The 18,995-nt window shown below is 42.7% G+C and overlaps 1 protein-coding gene across 21 annotated transcripts in view; it reads left to right on the top strand.

The window, feature by feature from the left end:
- The first annotated feature begins 3 nt into the window (after positions 1–3).
- The window catches only part of ZNF655 (zinc finger protein 655), a 46,660-nt gene continuing 27,668 nt past the window's right edge, over positions 4–18,995 (top strand). The window contains exons 1-6 of one of the 21 annotated variants that reach the window (XM_021935160.2): positions 376–579; positions 2,405–2,567; positions 3,761–3,846; positions 4,291–4,417; positions 14,043–14,147; positions 14,598–18,784. In XM_021935160.2, the coding sequence (XP_021790852.1) occupies positions 2,432–2,567; positions 3,761–3,846; positions 4,291–4,417; positions 14,043–14,147; positions 14,598–15,937 (1,794 nt within the window). In that variant the 5' untranslated portion in view covers positions 376–579; positions 2,405–2,431 and the 3' untranslated portion in view covers positions 15,938–18,784. The other 20 variants (XM_003895749.3, XM_031665574.1, XM_003895750.4 and 17 more) reach the window with 20 other exon arrangements.

Genomic DNA, 18,995 nt, shown 5'->3' with positions numbered 1-18,995 from the left:
GCCCAGTGAGTTAGGATGGAGGGCGGTAGGACCGGAAAAAGACGTGGAAAAGCTGCGAAAACGAGCCTTTGAAGCCTGCACGCGCGGGCCCAGCTCCTCATCCGAGTTCCTCATCCGGGGCCCTCACTCACATCCGGGACCCTCATCCTGGGCTTTTACCCACATCCGGGACCCTCATGCCGCGGCGGGGTGAAGGGGCCCTCATTCTGGGCCCTGCACTCCGTCGCCGGAAGTGCTACCGAGAAGCGCCGGCCTCCGGGGTGTCTAGAGCGGCCCAGGAGAAGCTGTGGTGGCCCGGAGCGCGGGTGTGTAGGTGACAGGACAGCTGCCAGGCCCGCCCCTCCCCTCGGTGAGTACCCGGAAGCCGTTCTGGGGTCGCAGTGGGGTAGCCGCTTGTTTCGCCTTCACGGGAGTAGAAGGAGGCGGCGTCCGTCCGCGGCCGACGGTGGTTTGCTTCCCCGAGAGTGCGCGGAGGCCCGGGTGCGAGGAGGGCTTGTTTTTCTTCAGCCCTGGTTCATTCACCTCGCGGACCTAGGGCCCCGCCGTCAGGAGCCGGCGACCGTGCCCTGGTGCGAGCTGGTCGGTATGGCCCCCCTGGTTCTTTTGGGACTTTGCCTTGGCCTAAAAGGGAAGTGGGAGGAGGGCAGCGCCGGGCAAGGCCTTCTGAGGACCGAGCTGGGAGCCCGGCGAGGGCCCAGGGCGAGGGTGGTGGGAGGGGGACGGCACCCTCATGCGTCCTTGGGCCTGAAGGACGCCGCTCAAACCTGTTCGAACCGCGGCTTTTCCCTGCGTTGCTCTCAGGATTGCGGGAAAAGGCCGGCCTAGCTGGTCTGGGTTAGCGAAGGGCCTGCCCCAGAAGTGGAGTTTTATTTGCCAAGCCCGTTTAGTAAATCAGTGGGCTGACGGTGTTACCAAGACATTCCTAAGGGGGCTGCTGTTTATTTGTTTATTTAAATGAGTTTATTTACGTAAACGCGGGCCTGTCACGGTGGTTCACGCCTGTAATCCCCGCAGTTTGGGAGGCCGAGGTGGGAGGATTGCTTGAGGCCAGGAGTTCAAGTCCAACCTGGGCAACATAGGGAAACTCCCATCTCTACTAAAACAAAATTAAAATGAGTAATCATAACCAGCGTTTTTCTCTGGGCACCAACTTGAGCCTCCAAAGAAAATTGTAAATTTTAAATATTTTATTTGAGACGGGCTGTCATACAGGCTGGAGTGTAGTGGCGCAGTCATAGCTCACTGCAGCCTCTACCTCCCAAGCTCAAACGATTCTCCTTCCTTGGCCTTTGCAGTAGCTGGAACTACAGGCCTGGGCCACCACGCTTGGCTATTTATTTTTATTTTTTGTAGAGATGGGGTTTCACCGTGTTGTCCAGGACGGTCTGGAACTCCTGAGCTTAAGGGATCCACCCGTCTGGGCCTCCCAAAGTGTTGGGATTACAGGCTCGAGCCACCCCACGTGGCCAATTTTAAATATTTTAAACTTTCTACAGTAAGTTTTACACTATTGAATTGTACTGTGTTGATTTTTTTTAATGCTACGAATTCCAAATTAGAGACTCCTCCATACTTGGATCATATGATTTGGTTCTTAAGTATTTAAAGCTGAAGCATATCCATATTTCTTTTTCTTTCTTTCTCTTTTTTTTCTTTGAGACGGAGTCTCACTCTGTTACCCAGGTTGGAGTGCAGTGGCGAGATCTTGGCTCACTGCAACGTATGCCTTCTGGATTCAAGCAATTCTCCTGCCTCAGCCTCCCAAATAGCTGGGATTACAGACCAGTACCAGCATGCTGGCTCATTTTTGTGTTTTTAGTAGAGATGAAGTTGCACCATGTTGATCAGGCTGGTCTCAAACTCTTGACCTCAAGTGATTGTCCCGCCTCAGCCTCCCAAAGTGCTGGGATTACAGGCCACTGCACCTGGCCCCATTTTTCTGTAACTTTTTTTTTTTTTTTTTTTTTTTTTTTTTGAGATGGAGTCTCGCTCTGTCACCCAGGCTGGAGTGCAGTGGCCGGATCTCAGCTCACTGCAAGCTCCGCCTCCCGGGTTTACGCCATTCTCCTGCCTCAGCCTTCTGAGTACTGGGACTACAGGTGCCCGCCACCACGCCCGGCTAGTTTTTTGTATTTTTTAGTAGAGATGGGGTTTCACTGTGTTAGCCAGGATGGTCTCGATCTCCTGACCTCGTGATCCGCCCGTCTCGGCCTCCCAAAGTGCTGGGATTACAGGCGTGAGCCACCGCGCCAGGCCTCTGTAACTTATTTAGGGTGGTTAATCATTATCAACTAATTTTTATTGAATATCCGCAGTGTGTAAGATATTTTGTAAAGTCCTGATGATATAAAATGATGAAATGTTTTAACTTATTACAGTAATTTCTCTTAATCTCACCTTGCAGTGATGGTCATTGTCCTCCAGAGCAGTGATGGAGGAAATACCAGCCCAGGAAGCAGCAGGGTCACCAAGGGTCCAGTTTCAGTCTTTGGAGACCCAGTCTGAGTGTCTGTCCCCAGAGCCTCAGTTTGTGCAGGACACCGACATGGAACAGGGACTCGCTGGGGGTAAGGCAGAGACAGCACTTCTATCCGGGAGAGTGGAAGTGTGGAGGGGCTCCCGAGGGGGCTCCTGGGACTGGTGTGAGAGAGGTCAAGAACTGGAATAAGAACGTGGTCCCTAGAGGGAGGAATGAAAGCAGGGGCAGGTGTGACTCAGTTCAGTCCTAGTCTGAGCCCTTTTATTAAGGACAGCTCATCTTTCTTAAATAAGCAGAGTGATGGCTACTTACTCGCTGTGGTTGTTTTTCCTTCAGGCAACCTTCACTTCATCCCAGTTCTCACATCCGGAATAATTTCTAAAATATGCTGCTTTTGCCACATCTCACAGTCCTTTCCTGGCTCTCACTTCCTCTTAGATTCAGGACCTTTCCTTCCCTGGTTCCCTTCACTTAGTTTTGCTTTGCTTTGTCACCTGCCATCCATTCTGTTGTAACTGCAGTTTTTTGTGACTAGACTAAATTTGGTCAAGGAAGCAACCATTTAATTCCTTGGTTGGACACAATGCCTGTATGAATGTATATATACTGTATTTTGACTATGCAGTCACACTTTTCTGTATCGTATAGGTAGGTTGGTCTTTTTCTTCCTTTGTTTTGTAAGAGCTGTGTCTTAGATTGCCTGTGGTTAACCCTAGTGCCTGAAATAACTTGTGTGTCACCCACACAGATCAAGTGGCACAATGTGTAGAGTGCTGTGGGGGATTGTGGGACTGTAGAAAAGATTTCGAGGAAACAGATGACCCTTTCTTGTTCTTGGGGGCCTTACACACTGGTTGAGACAGTGCCCATTCACAAGAGAAAGGCTTATCAAGTGTCTAGAACAGTGCCTGGAAAGGGTCAGAAGTCTGCTAAATAACCCTAGCCCAGGACAAGTCCCCACAAGTCTTTATGCTTTGCTTTGCCCATCTGCAAAACAGGTATAGTCTTACTCCTCTGTAAGAGGACTGTCATGTGATGAAAATAAAGTGAAATACAAGCTTTCCTAAGAAAATCCTGTATCACAGGTCTAAACTTGCATAAGGCATGCAAGTACTGAGACAAAGCAGAGTAGACACAACCCAATACCTAAAAAATGTTCATTGGTTTTACTAGAGTATTGAGGAGGGTCCTGCTGACACCCCTTGGGCTGGAGAGGCCTCCTCTGAAAGGGAGTCCTGGGTTAGGGCTGCTCTCACCCTTCACTCCTTTCTCCTCCCTCAGCTCCACCTGTTCCCCAGGTGCCTGCTCTTCCCTGTGAGGGAAGCCCAGGAGACCAGGCAGCTGCGCTCTTGACAGCCAGGTACCAGGTGAGCTGAGGAACCCTCTGCATTTCCTCAGGGACTATTGCTACTGATGGAGTGTGGCCTCTCACTCATCCCATCTGTAGACCTTGCCTGGAATTTTTTTCAATAGCAGAATCCAGTTTGGGAATTGATCCTCTTCAGAGACCTGGACTTCACATAAACCAACTTCCCATCTCCCCAGTACCATGAGCAAACTCTGTTTTTTCTTTGTTCATGGTTGTGTGATGGGTGCTTATTAGATGTTTAAGGGTTATGGGCTTTATTCCATAGGTTCTAATCTGTTCTCCCTCCTCCTCAACGTAAGTACATACCGGATACCCTCTCTGTGATCTTCATTCTCTGGCCATGATGCTACAGTGTTCTCATTCCCTCACTATGATCTTCATTCTCTGGCCATGGTACTACAGTGTTCTCATTCCTCAGAGCAGCCAGGATGTGTTATTTCAGGAGTTTGTGACATTCGAGGATGTGGCTGTGCACCTTACTCGAGAGGAATGGGGATACCTGGACCCTGTTCAGAGGGACCTCTACAGAGAAGTGATGTTAGAGAATTATGGGAACGTGGTCTCACTGGGTAAGGACTTCCTTATTATTTGGTTTATCTATTTGAATTTCTTTACCTTCTTGTTTCTTCATAAGTATAAGGTCTCTGAGAAGGTCTGTAGAGTGTGGCTTAGATTCCAGGTCTTAGAACCTCTGAATCCTTATCTTTCATGTCATCTTCTCTGGGAGGGATAACTAAGGTTTGTTTGGGGGTGCCAAGAGGAGATATTCTCCTCATCCCCAGTTCATATTTTTGGCCATTGTGGGGCATCTGTTCCCTTTTAGCAAAGGGAAACTTTCTTGTGCTTTGCTTGATTTCTCACTCTTCTCTCTTCCATTTTTGTAGGAGAGACCCCAGGGTGGCCTCCCAACCTCCAACCGGACACTTTCCTCTTTGGTATCTCAGTGTCCCTGTATTGGAGAATTGGAGAATTTCCCATTTTTCCAGGAAAAAGAAATGCCGTTTAAAAAGACAGGCTAAATTCCTTCTTGCTGAGTAGTCCCTCACCCCTTAAGATCCCCAGATGTATCTCCAAGCAGGCAGAACTTGAGATGTCATTTGAAGGCATGACTCACTGTGAGTACATTTCAGTGAGTCACCCAGAATGGTAATCCAACGTAACCGCACCCAGGGCAGCAGAAATCTCAGACGTTTACCCCACGCTGAGGTGGGGTCAATGCTTAACTCATGTCTCTCCATTGTCATTTTGAAAGGTATAGTAGGAAGCTGGGATTAGGCAAGCTGTAGTGCTGCCGGGAAGCATCAGTAGGGTTTGTCGGCAGCTCCCTTGGTGTGAGCATTGTTCCTTTCTCTTTAGTTTATTTTTTATATTATATTTTTAATTTAATTTTGTTTTTAGACAGAGTTTCACTCTTGTTGCCCAGGCTGGAGTGCAATGGTGCAATCTCAGCTCACTGCAACCTCTGCCTCCCGGGTTCAAGCAATTCTCCTGCCTCAGCCTCCCAAGTAGCTGGGATTACAGGCGTGGGCCACCACATCCGGCTAATTTTGTATTTTTAGAGGATACGGAGTTTCACCGTGCTGGTCATGCTGATCTCGAACTCTTGACCTCAAGTGATCCACCCTCCTCGGCCTCCCAAAGTACTGGAATTACAGGCATGAGCCACTGCAGCCGGCCTCCTTTTTCTTTAGTTTCTTGCTTGCTTCTGCACTCTTCTTTTTGTGTGTGTAAATACTGAATCACGCGTTTTATTTTATTTTTTTTCCCGTTGGCTTTGTCTATGCTGGTGGTATCCAGGGCATTGCTTTGTCTCCCGCTGATTATGCTCAGAATTCAAGGTCTTCTTATCTGTGGGGAGGCAGCCTGCCCACTGGGACGGTTTTTAGTGTGTTTTCCATTCCCGGCTCTTTAATCTTTGTAGGCATACTTCTCCGCCTTCCCACCACCCGGATTCATAGTGTGAATTCCTGCCCGGCCCTGAGTCATACCCAGGCAAGTGCTTTCTCTGGAGAAACACTTGCCATCCTTACAGCAGGAATCTCCAAGAGATGGCCCAAGTATCGGCTTCCCATCGATATTGCTCGTCCCTGCTCGGAAACTCCTTTTCCACGATTGTGAGATATTAAACTTGACTGATGGAATAGAAGCTCCCCAGGATGCCACCACTGTGTAAAATCGCAGCTCCTCAAATTACCTCTGTTTAATTTCTAATGTTAGGGTCCAAGGAAGCCCTCTGTTGCAACCAGATGCATTTTGAACTCAGTTCATTCAGAAACCATGGTTTGTGGTCATCATCTACTTGTGTTGTGAGAAACCAGAAATTCCAACTTCAGCTCTTCAGTTATGGTCTTTTCGTATTATTTTAGAATGTGAAACTTACGCTGTGTGCCCCTCCTTTTATGTGGCAAACACAACCTGCCCCATATGGTGCCTAACTCTCCTGTGAACCCTGGGCCTTCCTCATGTTTAACATTCTGGTTTCCTCCTTCCTTGAAGTCCCTGTGGCCCTCTTCAAGGTCCTACCTTCTTCCCCTTTATTCTTTGTGATTTTGTACAGATTGATGTGTTTATATTGCCTTTCCTGATTAAGTGTTCCTTACTCTGTCCTTGATGGAGGGGAGAAGGGAGGGCAAAGAAGTTAAATTTATTTCAGCACATCAAAATGAATATCTACTTAATAACTTTGTAAACTGTAAAGTGACATACATATAATTGTAAAGTACTGTTAATTTTGTCTAATAATTACAGAGTTTCCAACAGTTAACCTGTCTACTTTTTGAAGTAAAGAAACTTTGTAGCAGTTTAATGCAGTCTAGTAGCATAGTATGCTATAGATTGAACTTTATCCCATTTCCTCTCTTATCTCTGCACGCACACTCCACATGCATGCACACTTACACGTACAAGAGATATACACATGATGTAAGAGACCCTTCTACTCATCTTGCTTTTGTGATCAAGTTAGCAGCATCTCCTTAGCAGTTATTTTTACAATCATTGGGAAGTCATTTTCATATTTGTGGATTCAGCAAACTTCATCTGAAATTTAACTCATTTATGCCTAGAGTTCCATTATTGGAACACTAAGCTTGCGGGAATGATTTATATCTTGCTGCTCAAGGTCATCGCCAAGGTCTGATGTTTAACAAAAAAAATGTGCAACCTCTGGCACAACTGGGTTAAGTTTATACATTTATTAATTTAACTTTTTGGGGTTGTAAGACTTTTTTTTTTTTTTTTTTTTTGAGACGGAGTCTCGCTCTGTCGCCCATGCTGGAGTGCAGTGGCACCATCTCGGCTCACTGCAAGCTCCGCCTCCTGGGTTCATGCCATTCTCCTGCCTCAGCCTCCCAAGTAGCTGGGACTACAGGCACTCGCCACCACGCCCGACTAATTTTTTTGTACTTTTAATAGAGACGGGGTTTCACCATGTTAGCCAGGATGGTCTCAATCTCCTGACCTCATGATCTGCCTGTGTCAGCCTCCCACAGTGCTGGGATTACAGTCGTGAGCCACCGTACCCAGCAAAGACTTTATGATTCAGTCCTGCTTTCCAGTTTACATTGTTTTCTCATGGCAGGAGCTCCAGATTGTATTTTGTTTTGTTTTGTTTTTGAGATGGAGTCTCACTGTGTCGCCCAGGCTGGAATGCAGTGGTGTGATCTCGGCTCACTGCAAGCTCCGCCTCCCGGGTTCACACCATTCTCCTGCCTCAGCCTCCCGAGTGGCTGGGACTACAGGCGCCCACCACCATGCCCAGCTAATTTTTTGTTGTATTTTTAGTAAAGACGGAGTTCATCATCTTAGCCAGGATGGTCTCGATCTCCTGACCTGGTGATCTGCCTGCCTCGGCCTCCCAAAGTGCTGGAATTACAGGTGTTAGGCACTGCGCCCGGCCTCCAGATTGTATTTGTCACAGACATCAGGATGTTGGTCCTTTGCTTAAGTGCTTCCACTATGTAGCAGTAAATATACAGAGTACAAATAGCTGAGTAAAGAAGTCGGTAATAAGTAGTTTTCATTACCACATAATTTAAAAAGGAACATACTCCATTGATGATGAATGAACAATTTGCTTATGGGTCACTATCCATAGGGAAGTTACCTGTTACTTAGTGTGGGAGATTAAGACTGGGAAAGGGGACCGGATTGCTTTTCACATGGTCAGTGTGGCAGGTGCCCTATTAGATGCTGGCCTCAGAAACATGCTTGTTAAAATTCTAGTTGATACTAACTGGGTCAATAGATTGGGAATGTTTGGCACATACTCTCTGCTTTTTTAACTTGATGTCATGAAGGATTACAGTGATTTTGCACAGAATGTTTTCCATTGTCACAGCTATTTAATATTTATTGAACAGCCAGTATGTTATTGGGTGCTATAGATATGTGTGTGTGTATACACACACACACACATACAGACATAGGACATTTATATGTGTGTGTGCATATATATATATAAATGGGGTATATATATATATATAAATGAGATATATATATCTCATTTAATCCTTACCATAACCCTGTGAGCAGATGATACTGCTCATTTTATATCTGAGGAAACTGAGGCTCAGAGAAGTTAAGTGATCTTTGCAGGATCAGTGAGAGGATTGGGACCAGATCTGCCTCTGAAGCCCCTGCACTTTTTCACTACTTTGTGCCTTTAGGACAATAAGTTCAACTACACGTGAAGTTTTTAATATTTTTGGTGAGTTGTGTGTACTCTGATGACAAGAAAAATTCAAAATGCCATGACAAATTGGACAGACAGGCCAGTTTATAGTTTGGGACCAGAAGGACATGCACTCAAAAAGTAAAACTCTCTAGGGACACATTCCAGTCCAGCAGGTATCTACAAAAGAATGATATTGCTATGGAGAGATATTATTTGTGTATTAAGGACCAGGAAGAAAAGCGTGAAACTTTCAGATGGCTAAAAGCATAGCTGTAGTAAAAGCAGCAAACCATATAATATGGCAGATTTTAAATATTATTATTACTATTTTTGAGACAGGGTCTCCTCTTGTCTCCCAGGCTGGAATACAGTGGCAAAATAACAGCTCACTGCAGCCTGGACTTCCCCCCAGGCTCAGGTGATCCTCCTACCTCAGCCTTCTATGTAGTGGGGCATATAGGCCTGTACCACAGTGTAATTTTTTTCTATTTTTAGTAAAGAAGGTATTTAGCTGTTACCCAGGCTGTTGAACTTCTGGACTCAAGTGATCTGCCTGCCTCAGCTCCCCAAAGTCCTGGGATTACACATGTGAGCCAACACCACGCTCGGCTTTAACTGTTATTTTTGAAGACCAGATTAAAATAAATTTTATTAGAAAACTCTCAAGATTTAAATAAAATTTTTTTTTTTTTTTTTTTAAGACAAGAGGCTTGCTCTGTCGCTCAGGCTGGAGTGTGGTGGCACAATGTCAGCTCACTGCAACCTCCACCTCCCAGGCCCAAAGCTATTCTTGTACCTCAGCCTCCAGAGTAGCTGGGACTACAGGCATGCACCACCATACCCAGCTAATTTTTGTATTTTTAGTAGAGATGGGATTTTGCCATGTTGGTCAGGCTGGTCTTGAACTCTTGGCCTCATGTGATCCACATCCAGCCTTAAAATCAAAAGGTTTTAATACGTTAATTTTAAATGGGAAAAATGTAAAACAAGTGCATATTTTGAAAGCATAGAGTCGGCCAGGCGTGGTGGCATGAGCCACCTGTAATCCCAGCACTTTGGGAGGCCTAGGCGGGCAGATCATCTGAGGTTGAGAGTTCGAGATCAGCCTGACCAACATGGAGAAACCCCGTCTCTACTAAAAATAAAATTAGCTGGGCATAGTGGCACATGCCAGTAATCTCAGCTACTCTGGAGGCTGAGGCAGAAGAATCACTTGAACCCAAGAGGTGGAGGTTGCAGTGAGCTGAGATCGTGCCTCCAGAGTACTCCAGCCTGGGCGACAGAGTGAGACTCTGTCTCAGAAAAAAAAAAAAAAAAAAGACATTCACATCAGTGTCAAGAGAACCTGCTACTAATGCTTTCTTTGATAGGCAGTATGGTAGGTTGGAAAGAATATAAACTGTGGGATCAAACTTGGGTTCCAGTATGTTGAGCAAATTATTTAATCTGACACTCATTTTCTTCATTTATAAAACATGAAAAACAACGTCTACCTTCTGGGTTGTACAGCATTGAATTTGATTATGCATATAAGTACCTGGCTTGTACTGGGTGTGGTGGCTCACGCTTGTAATCCCAGCACTTTGGGAGGGTGAGATGGGCGGATCACAAGGTCAGGAGTTCGAGACCAGCCTGACCAACATGGTGAAACCCTGTCTCTACTAAAAATACAAAAATTAGCCAGGCGTGGTGGTATGTGCCTGTGATTCCAGCTACCCAGGAGGCTGAGGCTGGAGAATCACTTGAACCCGGGAGGTGGAGGTTGCAGCGAGCCAAGATTGTGTCATTGTACTCCAGCCTGGGTAACTCCATACACCCCCCACCAAAAAAAAAAAAAAAAAAATTAAGTACCTGGCTTGTGCTAGTAACTTTAATATTTTGGAAAGAACAGCAGGTGATACGAGCTATAGACCAGATTTTTAAATACAAATAAAAATTTTAGGAATGTGTTCCAATTATTTATTTATAGTGGAGTTTCCTCAAATTGATTTTTGTTTGGATTATTGCTTAGGGGTTTGCATTTTTTTTGTTTGTTTGTTTTTTTGAAATGGAGTCTCACTCTGTCGCCCAGGCTAGTGTGCAGTGGCGCGATCTCAGCTCACTGCAACCTGAGTGCGGTGGCGCGATCTCAGCTCACTGCAACCTCCGCCTCCTGGGTTCAAGCGATTCTCCTGCCTCAGCTTCCCGAGTAGCTGGGACTACAGGCACCTGCCACCATGCCTGGCTAACTTTTGGTATTTTTAGTAGAGACGGGGTTTCACTGTGTTAGCCAGTATGGTCTCGATCTCCTGACCTCGTGATCTGCCCGCCTGGGCCTCCCAAAGTGCTAGGATTACAGGCGTGAGTCACTGCGCCTGGCCGGAGTTTACATTTTTATTGTAAAGGGATTTGCATTTCCTTGATAATAAATCATCTTTTAGATCACTTTTAATTTTTAATTTTAATTTTTTGTAGCAACAGAGTCTATGTTCCCCAGTCAGGTCTCAAATTTCTGAGCTCATGAGATCCTCCTGCCTTGGCTTGTCAAAGTGCTGGGATTATACGTGTGAGCCACCATGCCTGGTACATAGATCCCATTGATTGGTTTATTGGTTGATTGACTGACTGACTGACAGGATCTCACTCTCACCCAGGCTGGAGTACAATGGTGTGATCTCAGCTCACTGCAGCCTCGACCTTCTGAGCTCAAGGGATCATTATGCCTCTGCCTCCCAAGTAGCTGGGACTACAGGCATGTGCCACCATGCCTGGCTAATTTTTGTATTTTTTGTAGAGATGGGATCTCACTATGTTGCCCAGGCTGGTCTCAGACTCTTGGGCTGAAGCGATCTGTCCGTCTTGGCCTCCCAAAGTGCTGGAATTACAGATGTGAGCTTCTGTGCCCAGCCATAGATCCCTTTTAAGTAACACTTCTACAACTCCCAATTATTTAGGCTCCTGGCTCACCGTATATTATTCTAATCACTTTTTCTCTGTTGTTTGTATTATTACCTTTTACTTCACTGTGAATATTTTATAAATCATATTAGAAAACTCAAGATTTAAATAAAATCAAAAGGTTTTAATACATTAATTTTAAACAGGAGAAATGTAAAGCAAGTACATATTTTTGAAAGCAAAGTTTTGAGTTAAATTTAGGAAACAGGCATTTAGGCTAGTGGCAAGAAAACTTACATGTTCTTTCTGTGTGTAATTTGGAGGAAGGGATGAATTTTGTCCACAATCATTATTTATTTTTTTTCAGGGCTTGTTAGGAGGCAAAATCATATATATATATATATATATATATTTTTTTTTTTTTACTAGCAGATTGTTTAAAGGCTAGGTTTTGAAATAAGACTCTACAGGTTTGAAAACTAAGCATTACCGGTTATTGTAACCTTGGGCAAGCTACTTAACCTCTGTGAATCTTAGTATTCCCATCTGTAAAATGGCTATAATAATAGTTTCTACCTTTTAAATTTATGGTATTAAATGAGTGAAAACCTAGAGAGCTCTTGGCATGGTACTTCGCACCTACCAAATACTTGGTAAAACTTAATAATATTTTGATGATACTGATGATACCCTGTTCCCTCTTCTAAACTGTGATATTGTATCTGTGCCTGCTCAGCGTTTTCTCTTTTTTTTTTTTTTTTTTAAAGTTATTTCAGTAGTGTTGGGGGTACAAGCGGTTTTTTTGTTACATGGATGAATTATATCACATAGTGGTGAATTTTGAGATTTTAGTGCACCTGTCACTGGAATAGTGTACATTGTGCCTAATATGTAGTTTTTTATCCCTTGTCCCTTCTCCCACCCTTTCCCTTCTTACTCTCTGAAGTCCATTTTATCACTCTGTATGCGTTTGCATACTCATCTGCTGGGCATTTTCTCTTACACCTTCCTACATTACGTTAAACAGATGTCTAAAATCAAACCCCTCATCCTATATCAAGACCACCTTTTTGGTTGTGCGTATGTGTTTTAAGTGTAGATATGGAATAAACAGCCAGAATTTCTTTCAGTTACTAAATATCGACAGACACCTTAAATATCTCAGTTAAAAGTTGCAAATTATGTTATTGGAATTCTGAGAATAATATTGATTGCTGCTTCATGTTACACTAACTTTACTTTTTAAACTTCCGAAACGATTTCATTTGATATAGCAGACCTTAATTAAATAAATATCCACAAGGAGAACTGACTCTAAATGTCCAGCAGGATTTCAGAAACACAGTAAATACTTTTCTTCTATCTATTCTGATCTCCTTGCTCATAGGCTCTCACGTGGAATTTTCGGGGCAGCTGTCAGCTCTTCATATTTTCCAGCCCCAGTGCCCTTTTTATAAAATTGGGTGGCTGTTAATACATTGATGCTTGGGCGCACAGAGTTGGCACTCAATAAGTAGCTGTTAAGTAAATTAATGAAAAGAAGTACAAGATACAAGATACCTGGTCCCTTCTATCAAAGAGTTTATAAATCAAGTATGAGTGATAATGCCTGAAACCACTTTAAAAAAATCTATGTAAACACCATTATATGTGACATGTCAGGGTAAGAGGAACAACTAACAAATTTGGTACACATTCAGTAAATGAAGAGAAAGGTTTTTGGAGATGAGGGGCTTGAGCCAGACCTTGTATGTGTGCTATTAGAAGCTTTCTGGGATGGACAAATATAAAAACTGCCCTTTGATACTAATAGTATTAAAATTCTGTCTCTTTGGAAGCTGACTGTGTGTTGCTTTAGCCTTAAAAGAGATTTATATCCAATCATTGCATTATGCAAGCCATAGAAGGACTGTTTTATGTGAAGATGCACTGATTGCACTTTACTCTCTATATTTTATTGTAGTTAGTTGTTTAGAGCTGTTTCTGTGTAGAGTGTGAGGTCCTCAAGGGAAGGGACCTTCTTGGCCTCTTTCTCCCCTGCATGCTTTGCATAGAGGAGGCACTTCATAAATGTTTATCGAATAAATACTACACTCCTAATGGGTAAGAATGTGTCATATTACTCTTTTTTTTCTTATGTGCACTGAAACAAATTGTTTCTTGAGATTGGTCCTTAGAATATTTATTTCGTTTTCACTGATTCTCTTGCTACAGGTTAGCTAACCATGCAGCAGGTGCTTGAGTTTCACCTTTCTCCAGTCCAGCAGAATTATATTTTGATGACCTCCATTTTGATACTTGTAGACCAGATCTAATCTGAAGATTAATCTTTAGGTAACAGATGGAGAGTGATAATGATAACTTCTGTGAAGACAAACCCATGCACACATTCTGTTGTCTGAATAATATTTAAATGAATCCTTCTGCTCCCAAGTCATCACCTTGCCCCTTAACACACATCTCTCTAGAGCACAAATCTGAGCTCCTTGTAGAAGATCTTTGCCCTCTTCACTCTCCAGGCCTTCCTAATTAATGCCTTCTCAGAATTGACCTCTCTCTCTTAATCATTAGTTAAAAGAAAAAGTGACTGGTGTAGGACCTGGGGATACATTGCCACATTCCATTTCCTTCTCTATGAGCAGGATTTCCAATTTCCAAGCCTGATGGGATCTCCCAGCTGGAACAGGATCTACAGGTCTTTGATCTGGAAACTAAGACTAGAGAAGTCTTAAGAGGTGACTGCTCAGGTGAGTAAGGCAGAATCAATCAATTAGTAGGGAAGTAAAGTTCAGTTGTTCAGCCAAGTTGTAGCTTCTTTGGCACTCAGAATGAAGAGCTCTGTGTGTGTGCTAGCATGGAGAGTTCCTTCCTTTTCCCTTCAGTTAGGCTGACCTTTCCCATTTGTTTAGTACCTGTGCATATGTCGTACTAGACCCCTAATGAAGTTGCTTATCTAAAATTCTTTCAACTGTTTCCCTGTTATCTCCTTACTCTGCTGAACATGTCCGCTGTTTTACCTCACTGCTCCTGTTTATGCCCTTACTTCTGCTGTTGAGATTTTGTGCCTGTTTTTCAGAGGAAATAAACTTTTCTTGTCCTTGTAGATACTACATTGTTTAGTTTTCTCATCTGAGTTTTCTTTTCCTAAGCACAGGGTACAGATTACGTTTGCATTTTCTATTTATATATTGTATCAGATGGAGAGACCAGAGAAGAAAACAAGCTGTCGATTCCTAAGCAGAAAATTTCGGAAGAAGTACATTCGTACAAAGTGAGAGTAGGAAGACTCAAACACGATATTACCCAAGTTCCTGAGACTAGAGAAGTGTATAAGTCTGAGGACAGATTAGAAAGGCTTCAGGAAATTCTAAGGAAATTTCTGTACCTGGAGAGAGAGTTTAGGCAAATAACAATCAGCAAGGAAACCTTCACCAGTGAGAAGAACAATGAATGTAATGAACCTGAGAAAAGCTTCAGTCTGGACTCTACTATTGATGCGGATCAGAGAGTTCTTAGAATACAGAATACCGATGACAGTGATAAATACGACATGAGCTTCAGCCAGAATTCAGCCTCTGGTAAACATGAACACATAAATCTAACACAGGATTTTCAGAGTAGTGAATGTAAGGAAAGCTTAATGGATCTCTCCCACCTTAATAAATGGGAGAGCATCCCTAACACTGAGAAATCCTATAAATGTGATGTATGTGGGAAAATTTTCCATCAGAGTTCAGCCCTTACTAGACATCAGAGAATCCATACTAGAGAGAAGCCCTACAAATGTAAAGAATGTGAGAAGTCTTTCAGTCAGAGCTCAAGTCTTAGTCGACATAAAAGAATACACACTAGAGAAAAACCTTACAAATGTGAAGCATCTGATAAATCCTGTGAAGCGTCTGATAAATCCTGTAGTCCAAGCTCAGGCATTATTCAGCACAAGAAAATTCACACCAGAGCCAAATCTTACAAATGTAGCAGTTGTGAAAGAGTCTTCAGTCGTAGTGTCCACCTTACTCAACATCAGAAAATTCACAAAGAGATGCCCTGTAAGTGTACTATATGTGGCAGTGACTTCTGCCATACTTCATACCTACTTGAACATCAGAGGGTCCATCATGAAGAGAAAGCCTATGAGTATGATGAATATGGGTTGACCTATATTAAACAACAAGGAATTCATTTCAGAGAAAAGCCCTATACGTGTAATGAATGTGGAAAAGACTTCAGATTGAATTCACATCTTATTCAACATCAAAGAATTCACACAGGAGAGAAAGCGCATGAATGTAATGAATGTGGAAAAGCTTTCAGTCAAACCTCATGCCTTATTCAGCATCACAAAATGCATAGGAAAGAGAAATCATATGAATGTAATGAGTATGAGGGCAGTTACAGTCATAGCTCAGATCTTATCCTGCAACAAGAAGTCCTCACCAGACAGAAAGCCTTTGATTGTGATGTATGGGAAAAGAACTCCAGTCAGAGAGCACACCTGGTTCAACATCAGAGCATTCATACCAAAGAGAACTCATGAATGTAATGAAGATGGGAAGACATTTAGTCAAATTCAGGCTTCATTCAGCATCTGAGCGCTCACACCAGGGAGAAATCATGTATGTACTGCATGTGGTAAAACCTTCAGTCATAGATCAACCATTGCTCAGCATCAGATAATTCACACCAGAGGGAAACCCTCTGAATGTGACGAATGAAGAAAAGGTATTAGTGTTAAACTTCTAATTGACTCCGGAAATCGATACCAGTGAGAAATCTTATAAATGTATTGAATGTGGTAAATTTTTCATGCTGTTAATATTTTCATATCTTAGTCACATTCGGATAATTCACACGGGAATAAAATTCCATTGCTGCAGTGAATGTGAAAAAGCCATCAGTCAAAGAAACTGCCTTGTTTAGTATCAAATTCATGCCATGCAAAAAGATTATAAATGTAATAAACATGTATGTGTGTGAGGAGATTCAGTCATAACCCAACACTCATTCAACATCAAAGAATTTATACCTAAGATAACTTATTTGGGTGTAGTAAATGGCAAATCTTTCAATAGGAGTTTAGTCTTTGTCATATCAGAATATCCGTAGTAGACAAGAATTTGATGCAATGCAAATGGAAAAACTTGACACCACATTTCAGGCTTTACCCAACATCAAAATAATGGAGAGAAAATTGTTGATTATTTGTTTATGAAATTGTTAATATGTAGTCCCAATCTTTTTCATTACACAAAAATCTAGGGTTGACTTGGTAAATGCAGTGCCATTTTCTCATGGAGTTCCTTTATTTAATATGTATTCTAAGTAGGTACATTTATTTTTACTTTTTTATTATAATTTTGATATTAAAAAGAACAGAGATGGGGTCTTGCTTTGTTGCCCAGGCTGTTCTCGAATTCCTGGCCTCGAGCAATCCTCCCACCTGTCCTCCCAAAGTGCTGGGGTTGCAGGCGTGAGTCACTGTGCCGGGCCTATTTTATTCATAGAACTCATTTAAGCTGTTTTTATTTTAATATGCCCTATAAACATTTTTATTTTTTTTTTGAAATTGGTTCTTAGTGTTCACAACTTCCGTAAGATACTGCTAATGCACCGGTGTTAAAACACATCGACATAAGTAGCTCATTTAGCTTTTTCTGCTGTTCTTGGCCTAAGTTCTCTCCAAAACCAACTCTTAGGCCTGCTCTTTACTAGGGATCCTATGTCATATTGCTTTACAGCCACAACACTTGGATTCCTGTTGATTAACTTCTCCATTCTCTTAAGCACCTTTAGAAGATTTAGAAGTTTCCTAATTTTAAGCGTTTCACCAGCAAGTATTCCATACCTACTTGATGTTGCTGGTCTGGTGTCTTATTTCCTAAAGCGAAGCATCTTTTTTAGAAAAATAATTGGATTGAAAATACATCCAGTCCAATGTAAGTGTGAAGGATTCTCTCTCCTGAGATTGTAGCAGGCAGCCAGACATTTTCAAATGATGCCCAAGGTTTTAGCTGTCTTATGTGCATCCACAGTCTGCAAAGAAGAGAGACGATAAGGACATCAGGGAGCCACCAAGACTCCTGGTAGCCTCACTACATTCATCCAGTGCCTATTCTGCATGCCTAAGCTTAGAGTTCTTTTATATACCTCTCAGGCCAGCAAAATGCTCAGGTCTGCTTTTGGTAGGGTAAACATAAAGAAGATACACAGGCTGGGCGCGGTGGCTTACACCTGTAATCCCAGCACTTTGGGAGGCTGAGGCAGGTGGATCACGAGGTCAGGCGATCCAGACCATCCTGGCCAACTTGGTGAAACCCCGTCTGTACTAAAAATACAAAAATTAGCCGGGCGTGGTGGCTTGCGCCTGTAATCCCAGCTACTCAGGAGGCTGAGGCAGGAGAACCGCCTGAACCTGGGAGGCGGAGGTTACAGTGAGCTGAGGTCACGCCACTGCACTCCAGCCTGGGCGACAGAGCGGGACTCTGTCTCAAGTAAATAAATAAATAAAATAAATAAAAACACACACAAATCAGCATCATAAGGGAATGTAGCCTTCCAACAGAGATGATGCTGTTCTTATGTTAATCTCAGAGACAGTATTTCAAGAGAGTGGCAGGTCTGTTCCTGGTAAAATTTTAACCATTAGGATTGCAGATAAATACTGAATTCTGCTTCCCCCCTCATCAATCCAGGACAGTATTTGAAGTGTGAGGGCTTTGTGTACAGTTGTTTATCCATTGCCACATTTTTGTATTTTAATATTCTACAGGCTATATAAAAGAACATGGCTTTTTGATTGATAAAAGTGATTACAGATGTTGGCTCAAGTTCAGGGCCACCATCATACACCGAACAAGAGTTCATGATTCTTTAGGTAATGTCAAAACATTTTGTATTTTTCTGTCTTAAGCTTTATAACATTTTGTGAGTGAGACAGATGTTGTTTAAAATTCTTGTTGTCAGTCCAGCAATTGAGGCTTTCATAGTTCAGTGTTAATATTCAGTAGGGACCCTCAACAAATATATAAAAATATATTGCTCACTCTGTAATCTTCCTATGGCTAACCTCTAGGATAGTTCTGCCACTATATTTTACTTCTTTGCCATCAGCAAGAATAGGATCTCATCAAGGCAAGGTAGGAATCTAAATGAAATTGATATATAAATGAATTGATCTAAATGTAAAAGCAAATGAAAAATGCATGTGTTTTTTCCTATCAAACATGTATACCCTTATGTATAGAGACCAGTAGTCACCTGTGGTGACTGAAACAGGATTATGTAATCCCTAAAAAGCAAAATATGTAAAAATCACATGTATGCATTTGGTTTAGGAATGTGCTTTTGTACTTCCACTTGAATAAAGATGTGTTTGGTATTCTGAGAATTTGTTTCAAACAAAATCTGAAGGTCTCAGCCAGAAGCATTTGGGAATGTTGGAATCACCTCTGGCTGCAACTCCTTTCCTTCCTGAAACTTGCTTCACAGCAAGAATGGATCATTTTCCTTTGCATTGATGCAAAGCTTGCTTTTCCACAGACCTCTGGAACAAAAGCTGAATGTTTGGAACTTAAAGCAGATTTGATTGGGAAGTT

The sequence above is a fragment of the Papio anubis genome, chromosome 4, assembly GCF_008728515.1.
Source record: "Papio anubis isolate 15944 chromosome 4, Panubis1.0, whole genome shotgun sequence".
NCBI lineage: Eukaryota > Metazoa > Chordata > Mammalia > Primates > Cercopithecidae > Papio > Papio anubis.
Note: the sequence above shows the minus strand (reverse complement) of the source record. Positions and strands in the feature narration are given on the sequence as shown.